The following is a 27,679-nucleotide window of genomic DNA, read 5'->3' as shown; positions in this document are numbered from 1 at the left end:
TCCTAGCAGGGAAAGGCATCTCTGATGCCCCGTTGGTCTGTCAGAGAGCAGGGTGTGGCACTTCATGTAAGCACCCGTGTGAAGTCTTTAATGTGTCTAGGTAATTTTCTGAGTGGATCAGATGGGCTTCTGACACAGGAACCGTGTAGAGCAGAATATTTTGTACCCTGTTGCGGAACTGTCCCAGGTAACAACAAAGTGATGATAAGTAAATGGAAGAAAGACTTCGGACACCCACCCTTAACTTTAATAGCAGAAACTTTCATATATAAAAAAACTTCATTTAAAAATATACTGCTAAATTACTCTATGAAAATTATAATTAGCTAGTAACATAATTTCATCTACACAAACCTTAAAAATGGGCGTTGACTAGATAAATTATATCATACACAAAGTTTCTATATGTCGAAGAAAATAAAATGAAATAATTTCGATAAATTAATCTTCAAAGTCTCTTATCTGGACAGAACAGTGGAGGGGGTATCGTTTTGTAGAAAGGCCGAGATAGCATGTCTCTGGCCTAAGCATCATCCTGTTCATTTCAGCCGTACATGGAAAATGTCCTTTCTGCTTCGTTTAATCAAGAATTCTTATTGGGCCATATCAACCCAGAGTTATGAAAAATTCCAGTCATAATTTCTGATGAATACTCAAATCATAAATTTTAAACATTAAAACAAATAACAAAACACAGGAATAACAAAACAGACTAGTTAATGTCCATAAATGTGTGTCCTGAGAGCAACCCAAAAAGTCTAAAAGACTAAATAACTTCTCATTAAGGCGGGAGGAATTTCGAGAAACTGAAACGGGCGAGATTCCCCGATGCTGGGTAAGCGCGAACCCCTCCTGCCAGACTTGCTTGTGTCTTTTTGTCTGTCTCTGCCGAGTGCTGAATGAGCTGGGAGTCAACACCACAACCTCGCTACACTTGGACTTCATCGTCAGCTTTCAGTTCACGGCATGTGCCACGTCCGTGGGTTCCTACAGATTCTCCACCTGGCAAGGCTGGTGACCTGGCGGGAGTCTGCACCGTCAGTAGGGAAAGAGATGGCGAGAAGCTGGGCAACATGGCTTCTGATAGAGAATCGTCATAGTAGGGAAGGGGCGAGCGGGGGAGTTTATGAAGAGCCTGACCCAGTGTGATGGCTGGCATTCGCGGGGGGACCGCCTTAATCCCGGGCTGTGCTACCGCTGTTATCAAAGGGGGCGGGAAAACAAAAGATGTGTCTTTTGGAACACCAAGCATCTGCAAATGTTCGTCCTTTAGTCTGGCAAGGTCGTTAAACACCGAGGCGAGGTGCTGGAACTTGGGTTCCCAACTGAGGAAGTAATCCCAGGCGCAGCTGTCTCTGGCACCACCAGCAGGGACTGCCTGAGTGGAAAGAGATGCATACCTTCCTTCCTGACTGACTGAAGAGGCGGACTCTTTCCTGCTATCATCAGCCAAAACATCTGCTTTGGCCTCTCTTTTCTGGAATAATCCGTTATTTTGAACATAGATCTCCTCACAGCCTTCCCCTTCCTCTCCTCCCTCAAACACGTGACTGACTTCCATCACCTCAGTCCCGGCCATCACATCTGTCTCTCCTGACAAGCAAGAAAGCTGATCAGAGTCCCTGGGGATGCCCGAGTCTGGCACCCTGGACCCCTGGTCACTCAGTACAGAATCTGAGTCCTTTCTGTAAGGCTGCTCGTTTATCCTCTGGATTTCTTTATCTTCTGCGGTCTCTGCATCCACAGAGCAGTGGCCGCTGGAATGTGAACGCCTGCACAGGTGGAGGATGTCTTTCTCCATGGCATTCATTAGGTTCAACCATTCAGCAGGCATAGCTCCACCAGATCCCGCCATGTCCCCATACTCCAGGGTCTGCTGCCCAGCCTGGAGCTTGCCTGGAGCCCCTGTCAATCGGGGATCATCCTGTGGGGATGACAGTGTCTTCTCCTCATAACTGGGCAGTGGGTTGTTGGGCTTATGTCTTAAAATCAATCCGAGTAGAGTGCAGACAAGCAAGAGGAACACTAAAAAGGAGGCCACAAGACTGATGGAGAAACTGTGGGCAAACACTGCTCTGTGATGCCCTTCAGATGGCAAAGAGATATTCACAAACACAGTGCAGGATGCGGACTTGGAGCTGGGCTTGAGGCTGTGGGCAGTTATTCTCACTTCCAGCATGTCTTCTTTGCTGAGCTGACTGCTGATTAGGAAAGGGGCTCCAGTCCAGTAAATATTGCCGTTCGTTTTGTTTACTGAAAAGAGAGGGGATGGAGTTCCAAGGGAGTAAAGGACGACCCCGTCGTCGCCGTCGTCGGCATCTGAGGCTTCCACTCTGCCAATCAGCTGCTGTCCTGGGCCTTCCTCGGGGAGACTGAAAAAGTACTGGTCTTGAGTAAAGATGGGTTCAAACTCATCCATCCCTTCGACTTCCACCCAGACCTCCAGGGAAGCTGCGGCGCCACCTCTGTCTTTGGCCTGAACGACGAGGCAGTACTTGGCAACACTCTCGTAGTCCAGCGTCTGCTCAGCTCGAATGTCCCCCGTTAAAGGGTCAATGACAAAGACATCCTGATAGGGGTGCATCCCATGTGTGACAAGGCAGGGTGAGGAAATAGAGTACGTCACTTCTCCATAAGGCCCGGCGTCAAAATCCAGGGCACAGACAGAGCACACGACCGAGGGAGCAGGCAGGTTTTCAGGAGCGGCGCAGGTCAGGGTGGAGGACATAAACCGAGGGGCGTGGTCATTGTCGTCTAACACACTGATACGCACAGCAGCGAAAGAAACATGTGTCTCGTCTGCATCAGCAGCTTGGACCGTTAAAGTGAATGTTATCGTCTCCTCGTAATCCAGAGGTTTCACCAAATAAAGAACCCCAGTTCTCTCTTCTAAGTAAAAGTGTCCCTTCTCGTTTCCAGAGATGATGTCATAGCTGATTTCCGCATGGGAGCCCATGTCCTGGTCCTGTGCCGACACCACAATGATGTGACTCCCGACAGGGGTGCTTTCCTTGACGTGGGCACGGTACTGCCGGCTACTGAAGGTGGGCGCGTTGTCATTGACATCCATGACTTCTATTGCTACAACAGTTGTGGAACTCAGAGGAGGGCAGCCGTGGTCAGAGGCCAGAATGACAAGCTTGTGGCTGGCCCTGGCTTCTCTGTCCAGAGCACGAAGCAACACCAGAGCCCCGCCCTGCTGATGGGGATATTCCGAAGGAAGGGGGCTGGTTTCAATGTGGAAGGAGTTGTCTAAGTCGCCATTGATGATGGAATACTCAGTGTGTGTGTTTTCAAAAGTGTAGTCACGGTCAAGGGTTGTAAACGTCATGAGGGTGCTTCCAGTGGGCACATCCTCCCTCAAGCTGAGATTGTAGTGCCCCGCCGTAAACTCGGGAGCAAAGCCGTTCACGTCTTGTATTTCTATCTCCACGAGCGTCAGAGCCCTCAGCGAGGGAGTTCCACCATCACTGGCTTCAACGAGAAGTCGAAGCGTTGATATTTTATGCAGAAGCAGTGGAGAACCCGTAGTAAACACAGTGCCTGCAAAATGAGAGCATGAATCAAAGCTGTGGACTCACTGCTCAGGATCTCCTGAGCCAGCAGACGCTTGGTGCGTGTGAACATGCGCACTGCTCCTTGCTGGACGTGTGACGTTACAAACAGCGCAAATGGATTTCAAAATTATTATATTTATATAAAAGTTTCAAAGCTAATCACAAGTTACAATTAAATGTGCTCCTTGAGACTGCCTTTGCCACATTTTTCCTGGATTTTATCTCTGTATAGTAAATTGTTTGATTATTTTTTAAAAGAAAGTACACTTTTGTCTCATATATTTTTATTTTACCCCATTATCTATATGTACAGAAATATTCTTGCATAAGGTCACTATTCTGAGCTGGATAAGGTAGTGCATGCCTATAATCTTGGCACTTGGAAGGTTGAGGCAGGAGGATTGAGAGTTTGAGACTAGACAATGAGTCCTTCTCTCAAACAAAATGAAAATGAAATGGCTGGTATATTCAAGCACTCAAGTGTGCTTGGCAACACATACACATACCACATGCAAACACACACGCCACAGAAACACACACCTTTGCACAGAAACACACACACGCACATACACACCACATGCAAACACACACACCACATAAACACACACCATCACACAGAAACACATACACACACATACACACACATATACACAAACACACATGCACACACCACACGCTCGCTGCCTCAGAACACTCGGGGAATAATTCCAGCCAAAAAAGAGCAGTGTAATGTTAATGCGGAGGGCTTAATAATAAAGATATCTTTTCTCAAGATCAGGAGTTAATTCAACAAGTGGCATTTTCCTTAATGATATAATATATCAAACATCTTTTATTTTGCTAAATACATGACATTTACAAGTGTGTACACAATGGTATTTTTATTGAAGTATTTTTAAGTGTGATTACTAAAATTAAATGTATAGCGGGGAGGTTTAAATGCCAAGTGTCATTGACAGTCACACATGAACTAGACGGACTTGATAGCAATTGCTAACTTAAAACATTCTAATCAACACTGCGGCAATATTTGTGCATAACACCCATCAGGCCATTCAGTCCTGCTGCGAATGAAACGCTCAGGGGTCTGCATCACACACGGTTACAGGCTGATCCAGGACAGCAGTCACCAGTGTATGGACGCCCATGGGATGAGAACAGACTGAGAGAGAAAGGGGACAGTGACGTCCCTAACACGCTTACACTTACACCACATGCACACACCTAAGGTTGTGTAGACAAAAGGGACAGTGATGTCCCTAACATGCTTACACTTACACCACATGCACACACCTACAGTTGTGTAGACAGAAGGGACAGTGATGTTCCTAACACGCTTACACTTACACCACACGCACACACCTACAGTTGTGTAGACAAAAGGGACAGTGATGTCCCTAACATGCTTACACTTACACCACACGCACACACCTACAGTTGTGTAGCATTTGTATTCTCTCATCACAAGACCTGATGAGTCTTCCGATGCTTTGGACCTAAATTCTTCTTTACATCTCATTTTAAACTCACCTCTCAGTTGACAAGGAGGCTGCGATGCTCAGAGCTGAGAGCACAGTGTGATGCCCTGGTCCTTTTCTTCCCCAGAGTGTGCCCCCTAGGACACCATGCTCCTGATTAGCCCTCTTTATTGAGTTCAGCATCCAGTGTTGTTCACTACTAAGGCCCCTGTGCCCTGTCTAAACCTTTGAGTGAGCTTTGCTGTCTAAGTACATGGTACAGCACAGATGCCCCTCTGATAAAAATACAAGGGCCATGGAAGACACCAAATGAAGCAGAACACTGCAATGGCTCATATTTGGTAGAGACCGACACTAAATTGTTTTTAAATTACTCTTATCTCTATTGAGCGTTTGGCACTATTGCTGGATATTTTTGCGCTGGGTAAACAGCTTCTACACTCTGTTTCTAAGAAACTCTCATTAATGAGTTGATTCTTTTAAACATTATTTCGATTCTCACTGAGTCACAGAACAGCTTCCTAAGCCCTGGTGGTGGGACACATGAACATGGGTGTCACCCTATGGGTGGTGCTGGGGGGGGGGGTTCTGCATTTCTTAGTGCTGAGTAGTGTTTAATCCAAACCCTTCACGTTCTAGCCACTGAGAATCTGAAGAACAACCACTGCCATTCCCACTGTAGATAAGAAAGAAAGCAGTGTCCACAACCGCAGCGAGTGGGAGGAGCCGGGGAAGACTGCGTCAGAAACACTCAAAGTGGATGCTTCTGCCTTTCTTTGCTGTCACTGATGATGCCCTAACATCTCCATCAGTAACTCACCATTCCTGGGATCAACTGCAAATCCCTCCAACGATGAGACGATCCTGTAAGAAATGTCCTCACTGCTTTCTATGTCTGTGGCAGACAGGGTCAGCACAGAGGACCCTCCAGGTACTAGTTCAGGAACTGTGACCTGAGGACAAAAAGGACAAAGGCATCATGCTTGTGAATATCTTATCTTCAGGAGTAGCCGCAGAACCCGACATCATGCCATTAGTTTCGACTCAAGAAACTACCTGATCTGCTTTTCATAGGCCTTGTGGTGGTTTGATGAAAATGACTCCCATAGGCTCATAGGGAGAGGTACTACTGGGAGGTGTGGCCTTGATGGTGTAGGGGTGGCCTTGTTGGACAAAGTGTCACTTTTGGTGGTCAGGTCCAGTGTGACACTTCCTCTTCCTGCTGCCTAGGGATCCAGATATAGAAATCTCAGCTCCTTTTCCATCATCATGTCTGCCTGCATGCTGCCAGTGCGTCCCACCATGATGAGAGTAGACTGAACGTCTAAACCTGTAAGCTAGACCCAGTTAAATTTTTCCTTTATAAGTGTTGCCGTGGTCATGGGGTATCCTCACAGCAATAGAACAATGACTAAGACAGACCAGCCTGTTGATGTATAAAGTTGATACATAGAAGTGATTATGTTAATAGTCCCTGGGCTCAGAAAACTATTTTAATTTCACTCATTCTGGGTCTTTCTATGAAACATTTTATTTCTAGATTTTTTTCTGAGTGGCAGAAGGTAGTGCAATCACTAACTTCATATCAGATATATTAACTATGTCCCTCAAGCAAGGCATCATGGAAGATGGTTATTTAGGTTAAGTTCTCATGTTCATCTTCTTTCCTTGGCTTCACTGAAGGGTGCTGGGATACGTTTCCATTCTCTGTCCTGACCGCTTTAAGCATAGAATCTGCCCTAAAATCTAAAATCTTCCTGGATTGGCTCACCATCTGTGTGAAATGTTAATACAAAGAATGATAGTCCAAAACTTTGTCAGATCCTGCAAACGATCTCATCTTCTCTGTGGCCTTGAAAATCCAGGGCCAATTCCAATTGTTGTGAACACCTCAACTCCAACTCCACACACACAAAGGAGAACACACAAAAGGCTGGTGGTCCGCACACTCAGTAAACTGAAATAAATGAGCCAAGTAATTCCAGCTGATTTCTAGTCTACACTATGATAGGAAAGCCTGCAGCAATAACTCAGTATGACAACAGTGAGGACTGATAGCCTAGGCCAGATCATCAGTGGTGGAAGGCTGACATCACTCACTGTTATTACTTATTATATTTTATGTTATGTGTATAGGTGTTTGGCCTGCATGTCAGTCTGTCCCCCCACACATGCCTGGTGTCTGTCGAGTTCTAAAGAGGGTGTCAGACTCCCTGGATCTGGGTTACAGAAGGTTGGGAGTTCCCACATGAGTGCTGGGAAGAGACTCAAGTTCTCAGGAAGAACAGGCAGGGCTTTTAACTTCTCAGCCCTCTCTCAGTCCCATTCCCCATTCTTTCTAGTTTTCCATCTCTTTACCTGATAGATGTCTTGAGAAAACACTGGAGGGTTATCATTGACATCCAGCACACGGATGATAAGGGACCCCTCTGTGTGGTGCCCTGAATCAGAAACGCGGATGATCAGTTCGTATTCAGCAACCTCTTCAAAATCCAGTGTTTGCGCCAGCACTACGGTTCCTGTGCCCCGATCGATAGCAAACTTGGCTCCGGAGTTGCTCCCTTTGACAAAACTGAAGGTGAAAGCTGGATTCAAATCCGCATCATGAACGGATACCCGAGCCACGATTACACCAGGCAAAGAATCTGCAATCATCAGGACCAATGTCAGCTTCCATTAAATTCATCATCAAAAGACATTGCTTCAATCATGCAACCCAAGTATTTTCATTTTAAATCTAAAATGATTTTCTTTTTTGTTTTTCTGGCATGATTTCTCATGTAAAGCTCATTACAGGCTAAATCAAAACACAGAAGAATTTACCAGTCCAATAAAAGTGAAAAATCTACCACAGAGGAGAAAATTGAGGAAGCAGGCTATACTCCAGATTTATATTACAGTTTTCCACTGTATGCTTACAGCACAATTCCAGATTCAGAAGCCATTCTGAATGCTTTACTGTGTGGCACACAGTGTTGACTGAGTTTTCTATCCTACCCAGTTCCCGCAATCGTTAAGTCCCAAATAAATCACACAGAGGTCTACATTAGTTATAAGCTGATTGGCTCATTAGCTCAGGCTTCTTATTAACTCTTACAACTTATATTAGCCCATTTTTCCTGCCTGTGTTAGCCACGTGGCTTGGTACCTTATTTGGCGAGGCAGTCACATCTTGCTTCTTCTGAGGCTGGGCCAAAACTACGGAGGAATGGGCTTCCTTTTTTCCCAGAATTCTCCTGTTCTCATTGACCCACTTCTACTTCCTGTCTGGTTATCCCACCTATACTTCCTGCCTGGCTACTGGCCAATCAGTGTTTATTTAAAATACAATTGACAGAATACAGACCATTGTCCCACACCACTGAATAGACATTCTCAAGAGTGTAGGGAGGAAGAAAGACATTATTCAAAGAATTTATTCAAATAATTAACTTTGTAAGCAGGACAGAGCTGAATAAAAATATTTAGGTACAGATGCAAGATTTAGTACTTACTCTCTGCGGGGGGGAGGAAAGAAAGAAACATATTTGTTTGATAATGACAGACATTGCTTTAAATTTCTCAAAATTCAAATTCCCAGGGCTAAGGGAAAACAAAGTATTCCAAGGGTAGTGAATTTACTACTTACTAGTGCACTATTACTCACGAAAAAGCCCTCCCTGAACACATGACCTGCTCAGTGTCTCACACGCCACTGGGTTCCCTACCTAACCCACTGGTGAAAGGAACTTCATTTCCAAGAGTCTAGTGCAGGTGGAAAGTCTCTTCCAAGACATTCAGAATTGTTCCATTGCATATGGGATACATAATTTTCACTCTTCACTCCTGGGGAAGAATTCTTGGTAGTACTAAGCTCTTAGCCCATTCAGTAGATTTCAATTCATGTAATTTGTTCTCATGATAGATTCACACCAGTCATGTTGATGTATTTTAACATCCATTTATGTGTCCAGGAACAGGACACGGCCATTAAATCAAATGAAGATATCAAAAGTGAGCAATAAATCTGAAATATGTTTTGTTCACAGAGAGGAACACTTATAGATATCCCTGTATGTAGAGGTTTCTACAGTTTGTTTAGAGGGCAAAGACAGTAAGATGTTCAAACTGTTTCAGGAGTGGCTTTGGTAGGAAAAGAGAAAGCAGAGAGACAGAGGTCACCACCATGTCCAACTTTGTCTATAGAGAGATAAGTTGACTTTACTAGTTCGGTCATTCACCAAGGGACAACTTTGGGTTCCCAGACTATGGAGTCATTGCCATCAAATGACTCAGTCAGTCCAGCACGAAACCCATTGTATTCAGTCTCAACCAGTGGTGTGGTGCTCGTGCTGAAGGCTAGGTTATGTTAGGGAACGTTTTGACTCTGCACCTTATCCTGTTAACTTAGCTATTGCCATGAGCATCCTTCCAAGACCAACGAAGCGTGGGTCTAACAGCAAAGGTCAAGAGATTCTTACAGCAGCAACAAAGGCTTCTGTCTGGAGTACATTCAGTGTCTCAGGAATTTTCCTCTGCACATGAGCACACTGTAAAGAACGACGGAGGTGAGGGACTCAGTCTCAAGCCCATCTAAATGCAAATTCGAGTTTTATGATTTACCTCTCATGATGTTTGATATTTTCCTTATGAACTTGCATTGTGTAGTCAATAAAATAAAGGGAAAATGATCTGGCTTGCCCGGCTGTAGAGGAACCAATGCTTAGTGCAACATCCGGTTGTAAAATAAAATGCACACATTAATTAGAAGTTGGTTCCAAACTGGCACACTTACTTTCTGCAATCTCTATCGCTTCTGAGGGGAGAAAGACCGGGGCGTTGTCGTTTATGTCAATCACCTGTATCTCGACGAGAGTCGTAGCAGAGAGCCTGGGCACCCCTCTGTCTGCGGCCTGCACAATCAAGCTGTTTTGGAAAAGAATCAAGGAACGTTATGAGCCATCTAGGAAGTATAAAAAACACATAAATATCAAATCTAGTTTAATTTTTTTATGTGAATTCACTGGCTTTTATTTCTCCCATGGCCTTTTCTAAACGGCATCTTTTACAATTCATCTCACAAGAATGGTAGCTTGAGACGTATGTATTTTTGACAAGCTTTGGGAACCAACGCCAGCAGACTGCCACATAATTTCTTAGAGACAGACTTTGAAATCCTACTAGGAATAATCTAAGCAGTACAGGCACCCACGCTTGTGCCCATCTACTGCAGGGGGATTGCTACCTATTCCCATCTAGTTGGACCATCAAAACATGCCGTCAAAATGATGGCTAGAAATGGATAGATTTCAGATCCAAGTTTCAAACACTACAGACTTGGGAGAGCTTGCTGCCATGGTGAAGGAGTGACTGTTCATGATGTGCTCAGACTGCAGAGAAACTGGTGGGTTCTGAAGGAACTCACACAATGCGATTTAATCTCACTGGGCTGGGGCTACAGGGAATACCACCCAAGCTAGAGCAATTGCTGCTGGCCTCAACTACTCCCTTTCTCTCACACTTTTCAAGCATCCTCTAGTTGCAAGCTTGGTCAGCTGATCTCCTCAGTGTCCCTTGGATTCGTGTTTGATCTATTTTGTCCCTATCATCAGAGTCTCAGGTGATCAAATACCCTGCTGAAATCTAGGACCTAAGGGTTTCCCAGAACACGGAAAATTCAATGTTTTCATGACCAGTGAAGCCTAGACAAGTTGGGACTTGAGATGTTTAGTACTAAATCCAGAAATGTATGCGATTTCCTGTACTAAACATAGAGAAGCATGTACCTGTGCTAGCCAGTCTCTGGACCCGTTTACCCGAAATGCTGTTGATGGTTTGCATCCTTAGGGCTTGAGAGATGGTGTGGGGAAGCTAACAGTGTAAACGTCCCTTCCAGAAGGTCCAAGTTCAGTTCCCAACACTCACAACTTGTGGCTCACAACCACCTCTGATACCATTTGGCCTCCGCAGGCACCGGCTCTCAGCCTCTCTCCCTGTCCCACAGGCACCTAATTAAAACAATTAGTAGTCTGAAATCCTGAACAGCGATTTAAACATCCCTTGCATCTCCTTCTTAAGGACATTCTTTATACTCCAATGCCCTCTTGACGCTCACATCTCCTGTAAAGTCCCTCGACTCTCATGAGATCTGGAAAGCCTTTCATGACCACAGCACAGTGCACATTTTTCTGCCATAAGAGTTATCTTTCTGATGATTGACCTTCTACAAGTTCGTATAAAACAGGTGGATGGCTTACTTTAATACTTTCTTTAATGAAGGTTGATGAAAGTTTCTGAAGTTTTTCCCATGGTTAGAGGTTAGTAAATGGTAAAGTCAGAATTCAACCTCAGGTCTTGCTGAACTCAGAACCTGTGCTCCCCCTAACAGGCCCCTTCCTCCGCATGCTGTATATACAGAGCTCATCATCACAGGGTTTTTTTTTTCATTTTTTTCTCTAAGTGTTGGGCGTCCTGCGACCAGAACGTCTTTTTCCTGTTCTCCCAGCGTGGGAGGCTTCTCTCACCATAGTCCACTTCAAACGAGGCATTTGACCAGATTAGATCTCGCTTCATTTCCTTAAAATACTGACATTCTTGGCAGAAGATATCGAAAAAGTTTTCTTTCCACTTTATCTCATATGTCTACTGAGAATTTTCTGTTCCTTCTGAAACTTTTTGAAAAATGAAAGTATCAGCTAATACCAGAAATGGATATAAAAAATGTTAGGATTTCTGGTAAGGGATGGTTAAATGGTGTCTCAGGTCTGTCTCCTCTTCCCTGACTTCCACTGAGAGGACAGCTAGGACATTTAAAAATACACAAGTCCCCAAGGCTAAACCACAAAATGGGGAACACGTTGGAAGCAGAAGAGATGAGAAGATACAAGATGCCATGGTGGATACAGGAAAGTGTGTGGGAGGAGGCCAGAGATTAGAAGATAGCCAAAGACATAACACTAAAAATGACCTTCACTCCATCTATTAAATATGCTTGCTTTATTACTTGCTTTGCATTATAAATATGTATTAAATAGATTCATGTGTGTGTGTGCGCGCGCATTCATATGTTCCTGTCTATCTTACACGAAGTCTTTCTTCCATGATCTTTAATCCTTTTCAGTGTCTTGTTTGATGCGTTTGAGAAGTAAAACAAAAGTTAGCCAACAAACAAAACAAGAAGTCGTCTAACACCTCAAAGGGGCCAGCGTCTACTGAACATTCATCCAATAGGATCCATATCAACAACCCAAAGTGGCAAACACCAAACTAAAATAATAATTGAGATAAACAAGGAAATAAATGGGCAAAGGGAAGAAACACACAATGAGACCATGTCTGAGGAGAGAAAGGAAGGGTCCCTCACTCAATAATAACGTATCCAGTTCAAAAAGAGACCCCATTAAAGACTATGAGGACTGAAATGGCTCGGCGAGAAAAAACCTTTGGCAGCAATCCTGACGAGCTGAGTTCAGTCCCTCGGACCCATAAGGTAGAGAGGGAAAACCCGCTACACAAGTGGTCCTCTCAGCTCCACTCTCATGCAATGGCACGTGTACACACAGCAAACACGCTCACTCACGCACGTAAAAATTAGTGTCCAAAATTAAAAACAATATAATGATAAGCAAAAAGAGAATCCCAAACTGTTCGATAGAGAAAGGAGAAAATAGCATACAACAGAGGTTGCACAAGGCTTCAGAATCAAACAGATTTCAGAACATAACACAGCAATGCCTTTCAAAGTCAGAAAGATATTTTTTAACCTCTATACCATTACACACACACATGCACACACAGGCATGCATAAGCACACATAGGTGTATATATGATTGATGGCCTTTGCAGATATACAAGGGCCCTGGGAATTTACTTCTATGGCAGAGGAGGGGCAGTCAACTCTTGGCTTTTGCTTCTCACAGTTTGGAGTTAATTTATTCATGGGGAGTTGGAGAAAGGCCTTTTTAAATATTAGGACTAATTTAAATGTTGGGAACATGACGCAAATAGGAAAAAGTTAAAAACCGTTTGGTTTAATTGCTAACTAAGCTGCATTGAGTAAGAACTCTGTGACAGAAAACCTTCACAATCGGAAAGTTCTTAGTTCCCGGGACATCCAGATTATCGTATCTCTGAAATTACTGCAGACTCTGTGATCAGTGAGAGAACACTCGAGCCACCTGTGGAGGGGAAGTTCTCCGTGCTTTAAATTACTGTGGCAGCAATGAAGCAAGAGAAGAATAATTATACATTAAGCATAATAATTTTAGCAATTACATTAAAATATTACAAAACAATTTCCTAACTGCTAAGTTAGGATGAGATTTTTTAAACTTTTAAAAATACTGCTGAAGCAATATTTTGAAATATAGTAAATCACAAAAACAACAAGACACTTAATCAGCCTTTCAGAAAGGAAAGGGTTTTCGGGTGGTTAATTAATCCAATCCTCGCACTAACGTATTTCACTCAACCTAGCCTTCAGTGTTTGACCACACAAATACATTGTATTTTCCTCATGAAAACGAAAGTCCTCTGGAATACTGAAACAGTGTTTTGTACTTATTTTTTCCTTAATTCTGTAGCTCATGTGGCAGAAACTGTGTACCTGAGGTTCAGAAGCACTAAATTTGATCCTCAAATAGTATTGCAGCCCAGAATAAGCCACCCGTTGTAACTTGCACTGTTAATCCATAAAATACCTGCCTTAATTTCCTTATGAGAGGGTTACAAGAATTAAATGAAACACAGTAGCCATACCCTGCATCCATGTTTTACCTTTTTTTCAACATTTTAATTATTCATGGCCAACCACCATCCAAAAGTATTAATGGAAAATTCTAGAAATAAACAAGCCATAAGTTTTAAATAGTTACATTTTTTACTATGTTGGTGACACTTCCCAGGACTGTACTCTTTCCTCCCCAGAATGTCAGCTGCTTTTCTGTCCAGCTGTATGTATCACCCGACCGTTATTAACTTACTAGCCATCTCAATCACCTGCTATAGAGCGGTGTTCTGTTCGGGTAATTCTTGAGTTAATTATTAGCTCCTTCAGAACACAGGTTAGTGATACAAAGGAGCCCCCAGGGCACAAAACTAGGAAAGAGAGATTAACTCTGGTACTGTATGGCAATACTGAGTGGCATTTAGAAACAAAGTGATAATAATAATAACTCAATAGTAAGTTACAAGTCTTGAGTGAGAACCTCAGAACACACCCATCACAGATAAGGAGCAACTATTATAACACACGTTTAAGGCTTTTGGAGGGAAAAACCACAAAGATACTATTACACTGTAAACCAAACATAAACAAGAAAGACAAACTTCCTTTTACCACAACGCTGATAAATGTCTCTCTGAAGACAAGCAATACTAAGAGCTTGTGAGAAGTGTTTTAAATAGGAGCATGTTCCTATTCTCAGATGGTCATGCTGCATAAACACTAGGGTGCTCCTTGTTATTTCCTACATACGCTCGAGGCCGGAAAGCACAGGGAATACTTCAGTAATCTGTCCTGTTCTTGGTGTGCTGTCTGTGTGCATGCTTCTGTTTCAATCATGCACTTGGCAGCCTAGCTCCTCTACACACACACCCCTCTCCAAACACACATGTTCAGCAACCTTGCTCCTCCCCCCCCACACCCCCCTCTCCAAACACACATGTCCAGCAACCTTGCTCCTCCCCCCCGCACACCCCTCTCCAAACACACATGTCCAGCAACCTTGCTCCTCCCCCCCACACACACCCCTCTCCAAACACACATGTCCAGCAACCTTGCTCCCCCCTGACACACACACCCCTCTCCAAACACACATGTCCAGCAACCTTGCTCCTCCCCCCCGCACACCCCTCTCCAAACACACATGTCCAGCAACCTTGCTCCTCCCCCCCCCCACACCCCTCTCCAAACACACATGTTCAGCAACCTTGCTCCCCCCCCACACACACCCACCCCTCTCCAAACACACATGTCCAGCAACCTTGCTCCTCCCCCCACACACACCCCTCTCCAAACACACATGTCCAGCAACCTTGCTCCTCCCCCCCCACACCCCTCTCCAAACACACATGTCCAGCAACCTTGCTCCCCCCCGACACACACCCCTCTCCAAACACACATGTCCAGCAACCTTGCTCCCCCCCGACACACACACCTGCGCTGGGCTACACATACATCCATCTCTAGACTATCTTTGTCTTCCCCCACAACAGACGAGCTCACCCAGTATCTATACAGACATACTCACAGTGTACGATTTGAAGGGCTGATCCAGCCTGAACTGGTTTGGGGAGCTTGTTCCAAAAGGCACAACTGTGTCTCCTCTACACTTTAAGGGAGAATCGGCTACTGACCACCTAATGCTATGCTTGACTGGGTGTGCATAGGAGTCAAATCAGATGTGCCATGGGAATGGGTATGCACAGGCCATAAATGTTATAGGATCTAATTTATCAATCAAAGCTGAGATTTACCCTTGCTATGCCCCTTTAGAAACCAAAGCCTTCTTTCTCTTAAACCCCATAAGAAGAAGCTCTCAACAACAGTCAGGGCCCTTGAGACCTTCCTTCATGGGGGGGAGGGGCGCTTCTCCTGTGCAATGCATTCTGCCCTTTTCCTCTTTTAATAAATCAATTAATTAGTTTTTATGTGCATTAGTGTTCTGCCAGTATGTGTGTCTACGTGAGGACCTTGGTTCCCGGAGTTACAGACGGTTGTGAAGTACCACACAGATGCTGGGAATTGAACCCATTCAATTCAAGAGTACTAATGTCTCTTCCAGAGGATTTGGGTTCAATTCCCAAAAGCCATTAGTACTCCTAACCTCTGAGCCATCTCTCTAGCCCTCTTATTTTTTAAATTATTTGTTTTATTTGTGTGGATATTTTTCCTGCATGTGTGTGCCCCATTTGCATGCTCACTGCTTCCTCAGAGGCTGTAAGACGATATGAACCGCCACGCAGCCTTCTTTCTCTTAAACCCCATAAGAAGAAGCTCTCAACAACAGTCAGGGCCCTTGAGACCTTCCTTCATGGGGGGGGGGGGGGCTTCTCCCCCATGAGTTACAGATGAGTTTCCATCGGAGGGCTGGGAAAGGAACCCAGGTTTTCTGCAAGAACAGCCTGTTCTCTTAACCACTGAGCCATCCCTTTGGCTGTATTCTGGCCTTTTCTACTGCTTTGCTTTAAATAAGCTTGCCTGGGTACTTTTGCAACCATGTCGACTTTCATTTCGATTCTTTGAATAAGAGGCCCTCGATCCCTGCCCTGTCGCTGACCTGGGTTTAGAAATCGGTTCCCGGGTGTTCTGTTCAAGGGCTGTGCCACCATTCTTTGAGGAATACCCACTTGTGGCCACTTGGGGTTTCTCAGAATCCTTGGCTTTATTGAGTTACATGCTGAAAGAATCTGTATGGGAGTCTGGACTTTACCAACCCTGAGTCCTACAGTCAGTGAACAGGCCCGCAGCAGAGATGCCTTTTGTGAAGGCTGGCATCCCTCAGACTCGAGACCACAATCTTTAACGGCAATGTCAGCTTTCAATAAGGTCCCTCTGCTAGAGCAAGCCACAACAAGGGCCCTGGTGACAAGGCTGTGCTCTTCACACACAAAAAGAATGAAGGATTACAAAAAGGCATGCAATTCTTTTCTACTCTGTGGAACGGTGACACAGACTTTGCAGAGGGCATTTCCACTCTAGGCACGGCACCAATGCTGTCTTTTGAAACTCGCTTCCTCGGTTCTTACAAGGATGCATCAAGTTTGCGACCTAGTCCAGTCGCATTTTCAAAACAGGAAATAATTGCTCAGACTGCTGGAATGAGCCTGGAGGTCGACTGGAGGGTACCAAAGGATTTGTCGGGACAAAGCAAAGGATGAACTCTCCAATGAGAGAGAAACTTGAACGCACCTGTATGAGTGGGTGGACTCGTAATCCAAGATAGAATCTGTTGTTATCACCCCGCTCAGCGCATCGATCTGGAAGGCTTCTGCTTGGTTGCCGGAGACGATGGAATACTCAATCAAGCTGTTCAATCCACCATCCGAGTCAGTAGCAAACACCTGTGAGAAATCAGTTTCCCATTAGAAAAGATTCAACCTGTAATGTGATCCAAGCCTGCTTCTCAGAGAAATGCATTAGGAAAGAATACAGATTATCAAATACATTGAAAAAAAAACAATGCTTAGCACAGCGGTTCTCAACCTTCTTAAAGCTGCTGCAACCCTTTAATTCAGTCCCTCATGCAGTGGTGGTCCCCAACCACAAGATTAGTTTTGTTGATATAAACTTTATAACTGCAATTTGGTACCTGTTATAAACTATAATGCAAATTTCTCTATTTCCTGGTGGTCTTAGGCAACCCCTGTGAAAGGGTCATTCAACCCCCAAAGGGGTCGGGACCTACAGGTCGAGAAGCGCTGGCTTTGAGTCATGCCAACAGACAGCTGACACTTGCCTTTGACTTTAGCGGTCTGGATAATGGGACAGAAAATGTTCTCACATTCATCTGAAAGAGTTCCAGATGTCACTCACACGTCTCAAGCTATAAGTGTGCAACTGGCGAGTTTTCTGGAGACTCCTAATATGCCTGACTGAAAGCTCTAGTTCTGCCATGGGTTCACACTGGCTCGAGAAAGGGCACGAATTACAGGAAACTCCATACACTGAATGGCGATTCTTCCCCTGAGCTTTCTTCCTCACTTTTGATTTTTGCATTTGCATGTGTGGGGGGACCAGAGGTCGACATTAGATGTCTTCATTTACTTCTTCAGGCAGAATCTCTCCTTAGCCTGGAGTCCACCGAGTCAGCTAGTCTAGCGAGTCCGCTTGCCTGGTTGCCCCATGAAGGCCCTGCCTTCCCCTTCTGAGGATGGGACAGCTGCCACACCTGTCTGCCTTGACAGGCCGCCTGGGGACTTGAGCTCCAGCTCTCAGGCCTACACAGCAAGGGCTCTCTCCAATGAGCCATTCCCCAGTCCTCGTTCCCCTCTTATTGATTGATGAATTGTCTATAAAATAGGTCAACAAGAAACTTTTTTGTATTATAATGAAGTTTTAACTCAAGGGAATTTTGAAAAGTGAATCAAATCCTAGATTACTGCCAATAAATTATCCCAATGGTTTATTTGATGAGTTTTCAAAGTAGCGCTAAGAAAGGAATAGAGGTCTGCATCACTTCCCATAGAGATATATCACAGGGTCTTCTGGGCTGACTTTCAAACACTAAACCTGTTGTATCACTGGAGTCAAGGTTTTAACAAGATGTTGAATTAGTAAATTGTCTTAATTTTTGCTTTCTGTATCTACTGTGACTCTGCACCAGCTTGCATCCCTTGTCATCTCTTGGTCTCCTATTATTGATTCCCCAGTTTTATTCCTAATTATTTCTAAGCTCAGTCTTCAAACTTCTGCAAGTTCTCAGAGGATGCTGAGGACCATCATCAGGTATTGGTTTCCAAGCAAGAAGAAAGAAGTCCGTTGTGTCCCTGGGGTTGTGTATTTGAACATCTTACAGAGAGCAGACTCTCCAGGAGGGTCTCAGCACATTAACGTGATGGCAACACAGCGTCGCTGGGGTAACTTCCCCATAGCAGGTGTCAGAGCAACAGCACCCTAGCAAACACAGGAACAGAAGTGACTCTGGGAGCCTCAGCCTGCGCTGTCACCATCATGGGAAAGAGCTCCACTGAGCCTCTGTCTTCACTTGGGATTCAGGACAGTTTTGTGACCTCCAGAGTCTTTGCTAGTGCTCCAGGAGTCCCTGGAGAAGCCAGCGGCTGAGAACTGAGCACAGGATCAATGAAGAAGCGTGAACAAAGAAAATCAGACTTTCTGCAGTCTAAGGACTCATCAACCCAAAAAACATGGAACATATCCTGGAGATTGAGAAAATTGGATTGCTTCTTGGTAATAAGTCATAGGTACTCTGACATACATTGATTGATACACACACACATGCACACACATGCACACACATGCACACACACTTTCTGTTACCTGTATGACACGAGCATTGTAGAGCTGGCCTTCAGAGACTGATGCTCGGTACACACTTTGTGTGAAGCGTGGGGCATGATCATTCACATCCTGGATGGAAACCGCTACTGTGGTGAAGGCTCTGTGCCCATCGCTCTCGGCGAGAATGATGAGCTGTGCCTCGCTCCTGACTTCAAAATCAAGGAATTTCGGCTCTTCTACAGTGAGTTCTCCTGGTTTTATTCCCAAGGTGGAAATATTAAAGATAAATGATGATGTTATATTAACTCATGTGTTCTGACCAGGGCCATTATGGAAAAAGTTGGGATCTGTGGATATTTTCACATTTCATTTCCAACTCTGATAGGAAGCTGTCTATAGCCTTGGAGTTTTCTCTTAAATCATCTTTTTCTCTTAATATTTACGTTCATCTACATTTTAAACATTTCTATTCATTCACTCACTGGGGGACCTGAACTATAAGGAAGCTGCCGTTCCCCTGCATAGAACCAGTCAGTGGATTTCCGCAGTGTGAGAAAGGTGAGCGGCTCTCACTGACAGGGATACGCTGGTTCAGGCCTGTCCCTACCTCAGACTTGCTTGTCAATTTCCACTTCCCTGTCTCAGGCGAGGATGCATCCATCTTGAGCCTTCTTCTGTGTTTGGACGACTGCATATTCTCTGCCTACCTGCTCCAGTCTGGCTCCTTTTCCTTGGTTGTGGACTAAACAGTAAGCACTGCTCCCTGACCCTTGAGCACCATATTCCCAGTACCTGGCTCATGGCATTCAGTACTCAGTACTTCTATACCCTCATAGAAAATACAGAACCAGGTTACAGAAACCGACCTTGGGGGACGATGTCACAGCTCAAGTTCTTGCCCCAAATAAGAAATTCCTCTGTGTGATTTCTACTGTGTCTGTCTGTTGTGGGATGGCGTGATATTAGGACAGGTCAGAAGAGAGCCATGAAGAAGGCTAGAAACGGGGATTTCCCGGTACACGAAGGCACATGCATTGCGATTCTGAAGGAATGTAGACTCTGTATAAGAACGTTACTGTGCATATGTACGTCCATGTATGTGCCATCTCTTCCTCCATCCCTTCTACTACCTACTTTAAAATGACAGAAACGCACTGTATGTGCTATCTCTTCCTCCATCCCTTCTACTACCTACTTTAAAATGACAGAAACGCACTGTCATTTTGACACCAGATTTGACTGATTACTTTCACAACCCGCACTGCTTGACAATACACAGTGTGACCAATCCCTCTTGACAGTATGGGGTATACAGATATACTGTGACTCTCACTTGGGGCGTCTCGTGATGGGCAGTAAGAGTGACTGTGATGAGCGCTTTTAATCCAAAGTGACTTGTAATTTATGCACAAAAGTAAACCTTTCGATCGGAACTACGGATCAGAAGCTCATCTCGTTTTATCCTTAAGGACAGCGGCTGTATCTTTAGAGATCAATTTTACTGATTCATCATTCATACTAGTTTTCCATTTTATAACTCATACATCTAGAAAATCTATGCTAACTACTCTTGGGCACAATTTTAATGATAACGTATCAAAAGTCACATGTAATTTACTTGATTTAGTCACTCTACAGTTTATACAAATTTCTGACCACCGTATAGGAAGGAGGAAATAGGAAGTAAGGGATGGAAGAAACTGACCAGGAAGGGAAGGGACCCAGGGTAGCTTCCTGATCCACTCAGGGTTTTTGTTTGTTTTGATTTATTTTTGCTGTTTTGTTCTGATTGCTTGTTTGAGACAGGGTTTCTCTAGATATCCCTGACTATCCTGGAACCCATAACGTAAGACCAGCCTGCCCTGAAACTCACAAGAGATCCACTTGCCTCTGCCTCCTGAGGGATGAGTTAAAGGTGTGTGCACCAAATCTGGCGTCCAGTAAGATAGCATTTTTAGAGGTGTGGAGGCCCAAAAATGTGAGCCTATTTCCACCTTGACCAAAGGTCAGAGAGTTGGAACTTCCCTCTATTCCTTCAAGGTGATCGTGTTTCTACCCCAAAGATCCTACCTAGTTTCAGAGAAGAGTTCTGCTCTCTCACGGTTATTGTCAACAGGTGTGCCTAATAGCCAGCCCTTGTGCTACAGGAATAGAGAAGTAGATCTGTTCCTACCTCAAACAAAAGTTTAAGGATCCAACTAAGGTTCCAGTTCCTTTAAGGGGATAACATTGGATTCCACGCAGAATGTTTTGGTGTAGGGTGTGAGCAATGACTTGGTGACTTGTTTTGTTCTAGCAACAGAATGTTTAACTGTAAATGTAGCCCATGACCTTCAACTGGTCTATTCATTTCTTGTATCACACGTTAAGGCAGTTTTCTATCTTACTCCTATCTCTTGGGCCCAGGGTATTTTAGGCAACTGGAAAGTAACCACAGGCGATTTCAGTACTCACTGGAATTCTTCTGGGCACGATCCTATGTTTTCTTTACTTATAGTCCTAATCCCCACGCCCCAGCCCTGGCAAGTGGTAATTTTGTCAAGTTAAACAGAAAATAGAGTCATCGTACAGTAGAGAGGAATTACCTGAGGTGGAGCCCAGGGAAAACACTCCATCTTCATTCCCGCTAAAAATTGAATATTTAATGGGGTCTGGAATTGATGCAGGAGCAGAAGCCTTTACAGTCACAACAGAAGTACCTGTAAAGTTAGTTTAAATAAAGAGCATTAGAAAACTTCACAGAAGTGTGAGAGCAAACAGTAGGTATTATCTGCCTACTCTTGTCTTGTTGGACCCTAGCGTCCAATCACCGAGGAGGAGGAGTCGCCCCAAGAGACCATCTCTCATATCACAGCTGATGTAAAAGCATGAGGATTTTATTAATTCTGTCATGATAGGGTCTTCCAGCAGTCAGGAGGCTAGAAGACCCTGAATGTCTGGTACAGGCTATTTTTAAAGGGAAAAACCACAGAAGGAAGGGGTGTCTGGGGGTTGTTCTTTAACTATTATGATTGGCTTATTCAAAAAGGCTATTACCAACAATTGGCTGGAGAGATAGTGGAGAGTTCCAGTTGCTCTTCGGTGACTGGTTTATCAATCTATTCCATTTTACTTACTAGAGATTGAACAGAGTTCCATGGCAAGAAAGGATTTTTTTCTATATGTTTGTATCATATACATTTCTAGAACTCTATATCAATTTTTTCTTTAAAGATTTTATATATTAAATAATAACAATATGACATGAATGTTAATCACCCTGGTTTGACCTGTATATATTGCATGCATGTATTGGCTATCACACTGCATCTCTGATCTCAGAAATAGGTATAATCAATATATGTTAATCAAACATTTTTTAAAGTTTAGGGAGATGGGAATGTTAAGTATCCTGATTGTCACATACCACCATGTGCATGTTGAAAATCATTATGTTATGCCATATATATACATATATATATGTCTCTGTGTATATATATACATATATATATATACAATTAAAAATAATATATTTGTGGGGATAAGTGTGTGCCAGAGGGGGCCAGTGATCAGCATTGTGTGTCCTACGCTACTGCCCTATGCTTAATTTTTTTTTGAGATGGGGTCTCACATTGAACCCCAAACTCATGGATGACCCAGTCTGGCTAGTCAGCGAGCCCCTGGGATCCTCCCATCAGTCCCCCAGTGCTGATTTCAGGGTCTCACACTGGCCATCATTCCTGCTAGATCCTCATGCTGGCCCAGTAAGCACTTCACCCACCAAGAAACATGTCTCTAGCTCCTAAATATATTTTAAATTTCTTATATTTATAAATCAACAGTATTGGATATCTTTAGTCAGGCATAACTTTTAAAAACAAAGCATGTTCTTTTATGTATCAACACTTGAATTTTTTATAAGTGCTTAAAGTATATGGGAAGAGGGAGGACAAAGGGGACAGCAAGAGAAGAGGAACCACAGTCTCCTAACTGGGACAAATGCTGGTCCCTACCTAAGGGACACAGGATTCCAGAGGCACAGACATATGAGACACAGCTTGAAACCCCTTGGTGGCAGTAACAGTGAAAAAGATAAATAAATTAGGATTCTTAAATTTTTTTCCTGAGGTCTGGAGAGATGGCTCTGCAGAAGACTGAACTTATCCCCATGATGCACACTTGGAAGGAAAGAACTGACCCTGAGAGTTGTCCTCTGACCTTTACGCATGCTGGGGCATTTGTGCCCCCCCCAAACACACACATCCTTACATGTATGTTCCTCCTCCCAGTCCTTAAAATAAAATAAATAAATGTATTTTTTTTCTGAAAAGAATAGAAAACACAAAAGGTCTGGGAATAGACAGAATTTCCACCTAAAACCCCCTTAATGCTTAACAGTCAAGTTGTGTCTATTTTATAAATACCAGAGACCATGTGATGATTTGTAAGATCAGAACTTCAGCAAGAATTCACTTTAATAAGAGGCGCAGATCCACAAGGCCAGAAAAATCCAGATAGAATATACGGCTGTCCTTTTGTGGATATGCTATGGGGGGGGGAGTGTCTGGGGAAACCAGACAGGATTTCACACAAACAAGGCAAGGCATTCTGGGAACACTGAAACAAGGCAAAGCATTCTGGGAATACTTATCTACATCCCTCCCCCCCCAGCTCCCTGACCTTGGTGATTCCAAGACAGAGCATCACTAAGTTACCCAGGTTGACTCTGAAGTCTGCAGCTCTGTAGACCTTCTGACCCTTTGGCCTCAGACTCCCTGGTGGCTGGGATTCACAGGCCTTGGCCACCAGGACAGACTGAATCACTCTTCATTAGAAAACTTACACTTAACAGAAACCCTGACAAAGTTTAAACCTCATTCATCTAGATTTCCAAACCCCTGTCCTTTCCAAACGACTTGCAAAGTCATCCAGCTGTAGTAATATGAAGCGGCGGGGCTGCGTCCCCAACACCCCAGCCGCCTGCTCGGCTAGCTTATGCCCGAAATAACAACACACAAACTGTATTCATTTAATCTCTGCTTGGCCCATTCTGCTCTAGCCCTGACTGGCTAATTCTGATATCCCGATCAACCCATCTCTAATAATCTGTGAGCACCGGTCTTACCGGGAAGATTCTAGCCTAAGTCCATCCTGGGTCAGAGCTGGGGCATGGCGTCTCTCTGAGGTGTCTGCTCCGGAGAGGAGAGCTGTGAAGTCTGACCTCACTTCCTCTTCCTCCCAGCGTTCTGTTCTGTTTACTCCTCCCACCTATCTTCTAACCAATGGGGACCAAGCAGTTTCTTTTTATTTAACCAATGACCTTCCTCCATCATCCAGCAACAAAGAAACAAATAGAATAATGGTGGTAACATCAGGTTGCTACAAGTGTTAAGAATGCTCCAATTGCATCATAAACCGTGCTTATTGCTTATTGTTCTACGCGTCAAGAGACACATGACTCCTGCACAATGCCTACGTTTTCTATAAACTGATGGGCATGCGCATGTATGTGCGTGTGTGCGCGCGCACACACACACACACACACACTGCAGCATCCTTCATCTACGGTGTCAATCACAGCTCTGTCCTTCCTTACACAACCTATTTTTCAATAGAGGAAATTTTATTGCAACTGTGTTGCCATATGTTCCTGAGGCTGTCAGTCAGAGACAAATCACTATGTAGGAAAGATGTCCAGTCCTTTCTGATGGCCTTTTTTCTCCTAGGGTGAGGATGGGTTTTCTTTTCCCCATGCCTAGTTATAAAATAAAATGAGGACATTTCTTGTGCGTAAAAGAACAATGTTGAGTACAAAACTGGAAAATATCACTATGGCACCTCTTATGTAGAAAAAAAATCCCAGAGAAATTTCATTCAACAAAACTCTTCAAACTAGATGCTGAAGGCAACAGAGAGCCACAAATGCTTATGCATTTTCTTTCTCTGGCAAAGTTTCAATCTGAAACATCACTAACAGAGAGGAACTGAGTAAAGGGTCCTTCCCAGATCTTTCATAGGCCCACATTTTTAACATGCCTTTCTCTCTGGTTACACAGGTAAAACTTAAATCACCGTGCATAGCACATCAAGGTAGAAATGACAAGCTATAAAATCTATCAAAGAACCTTCAGTTCCAATGAGGAAATAAAGAGAATAAGATATATATAATAACTATATTTTGCATTTTCAGACATTTATGAGGGGTAATTAAACAAAAAATTCAATATATTTAATAGTCTTATTTTCTTCTTCTTTACATAACTTACATTAAAAAGCCCAATCCTACCCACAGCACCACTGCAGCTATGAACTCTCAATTTGGAAATTCTTTTTTTGTTTGTTTGTTTGTTTGTTTTGTTTTTTGAGACAGGGTTTCTCTGTAGCTTTAGAGCCTGTGTAGATCAGGCTGGCCTCAAACTCACAGAGATTTGCCTACCTCTGCCTCCCGGGGGGTTGGGATTAAAGGCAAGTACCACTACTGCTGGACTACAAATAAGTAATTCTTATAATTCTCATAATTGCTACATGAGTGCAAAGATCAATAATTATGACAATAACTAAGCGACTATGAAAAATTGCATACAAACCTGTGAATGAACGCTTTTGAGCACTGTTCATTATTCCTAAGCATATACATTATTTTTAAAACTATCATTGATGACTGACTTGAAACTGGCATTCCAAATGGTTCTTTAATAAAGAACAGCTTTGTCAGCTTCAGTATTTTTTATTGGTATTTTCAATTGTTTGCTTTCGACATCTTGAGTGTGTGCTTTAGTTCATTCTGACTTCTGTTGCCTCTGAGAAGCCTCATTGTTCTTAGAGCCCTTTGTGAGGACACATCCCTCGTCTCCTGGGACTCTTTGGAGTTCCTTGTTTTAGTGTTTGACGGTCTGATTTTAATGGCTTTTCCATGAAGCCTTTTGGGTTCATCCTAGATCTGTTTTGTGAGCTTCTCACATTCGTCTTTCTAGTTCCATCTTCAGATTTGTAGAGTTCGTGACCATTGTTTCTTTGAAGGAGTCCTCTGCCTTTTGTCTTCTTTCTCTCTTTTTGCAAGTATTTAATAAATACATTGTTTCACTTGATAGTGACCCAAAAATTCTTTTGTAGTTTTCTAAATCCCTGTATCATTTTGTTCCTACTGACTGTCAAATAGCTGGCCTTTGAGTCCACAAAGTTTCAGCTTTATCAGATCGGCTGTTAAATTTCCCTGGTGAATTTTTCAATTTAGTTATAGTATTCTAAAGCACTAAAGTTTCTGTTTGATTATTTTTTATTAATAACTCTTTATAGATAATCTAATTTTCTTTATGCATTGTAGTAGCATTTCAGTTGTATTTTACTAAATAAAGACCACCTGAAGATCTGAGAGTAAAACAGTCCCACCTGTCACCTTACAGAGCAGGTTATAGTAACACAAGCCTTTAGCCATAAACCCAGTAGCCACAATGACATGCACCTTTAATCCCAGTAGCCACGCTAGATGCCATAGAAATTTGGCGGTGCATACTTTTAATCACAGCAGTGCACGCCTTTAATCCCAGCCCTGGAGAGGATGATAAAATGGAAGGAAACAGCTCTCAATACACAGTGTCTTTCTGAGATTCTGGGAGGCAGGATCACCACTTCAGACTGAGGTTGAGGTAAAAGCCAGTGGCTGGCTGTTTTGCTTTTCAGTTCTTCAAGTTGAACCCCAGTTTCTGACCCAGAGTTTTTATTAATTGTGCTTCAGTGCATACCTTACTGATTTTATTTGGTTGTCTCTCTATGTTTTCTTGGGACACATTGATTGAATTTCTTTAGAATAATTACATAAATTATTTTATTCTTTTGTTTGTGCAATATTTTTGTATGCCTTATGTTGTGTGTGTGTGTGTGTGTGTGTGTGTGTGTGTGTGTGTGTGTGTGTGTGTGTGTAGGATGTGTGTAGCTGAAAAGCAGCCACGACTCCAGGTTTTCACTAACTGGTTTGTAAAGGAGGAGAGCTTGGCCAATCCACATGGCTGAAGATTCTGGGAACTTCACGAACCTTTTCTGCTGATGTCTTTTTTAGGTTTGTGCTTATAATTCCACAATTAGAAAAGTCTGGAAGTTTGTTTGTCTTTTTCCCAGGAGCTTGTAATCTTGATTTTTCTATCTGGATGTTTGCTGGCATGCATGCTGAGCTGTGATAAATTGGGGAAGGGCTTATCTGTAGTGAAATAAAATATTTTGTATTATTTCAATATGACTGTTCTTGCTTGGAGCTACAGTTGGAAGCATCTCCCGGCTAGTTCTTGCTATGCTTTCATGTCATGTCTTACTCTTAAAACTAATGGTAATAAAGATACTTTGGACATTTCAAAATACACCAAACTGTCTTCTAAAAGAACAGAGGAAGTAGATATTAGAGCATCTTCAGGAAATTGAGTACGGGGTACTCAGAAGAGAGAGTGTGCTGCAGACAGAACACAGCAATCAGTGTGGTCAACAGCAAGACAGGGGGTTCCGCAGTGGGTCAGCGTGTCTGAAGTAGAGTGACAATCCCATCATTCAACAGCAGCACAGCTATGCATTTGTTCACTACAAAGCGGTAGTTTATTGTAGTGACTGATATAGTATCTCTCATGGGTACCACTGTTGTTAAAGTCTGGATTTGAAGTGTCCAAGCCCCCTCATGTGTTAAAAGGTCAGTCTCCGACGCAGCAGGTTTGGGGGATGAGGAGTTTGGAAGGATTAGACCA

At 43.5% G+C, this 27,679-nt stretch overlaps 1 protein-coding gene across 1 annotated transcript in view; it reads right to left on the bottom strand.

Annotated features, from left to right (window-relative positions):
- Positions 1 to 225: 225 nt before the first annotated feature.
- Dchs2 (dachsous cadherin-related 2) overlaps positions 226 to 27,679 on the bottom strand; it is a 202,184-nt gene continuing 174,730 nt past the window's right edge. The window contains exons 14-20 of the mRNA XM_075950639.1: positions 21,560 to 21,673; positions 19,014 to 19,225; positions 16,926 to 17,077; positions 9,810 to 9,940; positions 7,394 to 7,680; positions 5,856 to 5,988; positions 226 to 3,543 (exon numbers count right to left, since the gene is read on the bottom strand). Of these exons, the coding sequence (XP_075806754.1) occupies positions 929 to 3,543; positions 5,856 to 5,988; positions 7,394 to 7,680; positions 9,810 to 9,940; positions 16,926 to 17,077; positions 19,014 to 19,225; positions 21,560 to 21,673 (3,644 nt within the window). The 3' untranslated portion in view covers positions 226 to 928. The remainder of the gene's footprint in view (positions 3,544 to 5,855; positions 5,989 to 7,393; positions 7,681 to 9,809; positions 9,941 to 16,925; positions 17,078 to 19,013; positions 19,226 to 21,559; positions 21,674 to 27,679) is intronic.

The sequence above is a fragment of the Microtus pennsylvanicus genome, chromosome 16, assembly GCF_037038515.1.
Source record: "Microtus pennsylvanicus isolate mMicPen1 chromosome 16, mMicPen1.hap1, whole genome shotgun sequence".
Lineage (NCBI taxonomy): Eukaryota > Metazoa > Chordata > Mammalia > Rodentia > Cricetidae > Microtus > Microtus pennsylvanicus.
This window is presented reverse-complemented; position numbering and strand designations above follow the sequence as displayed.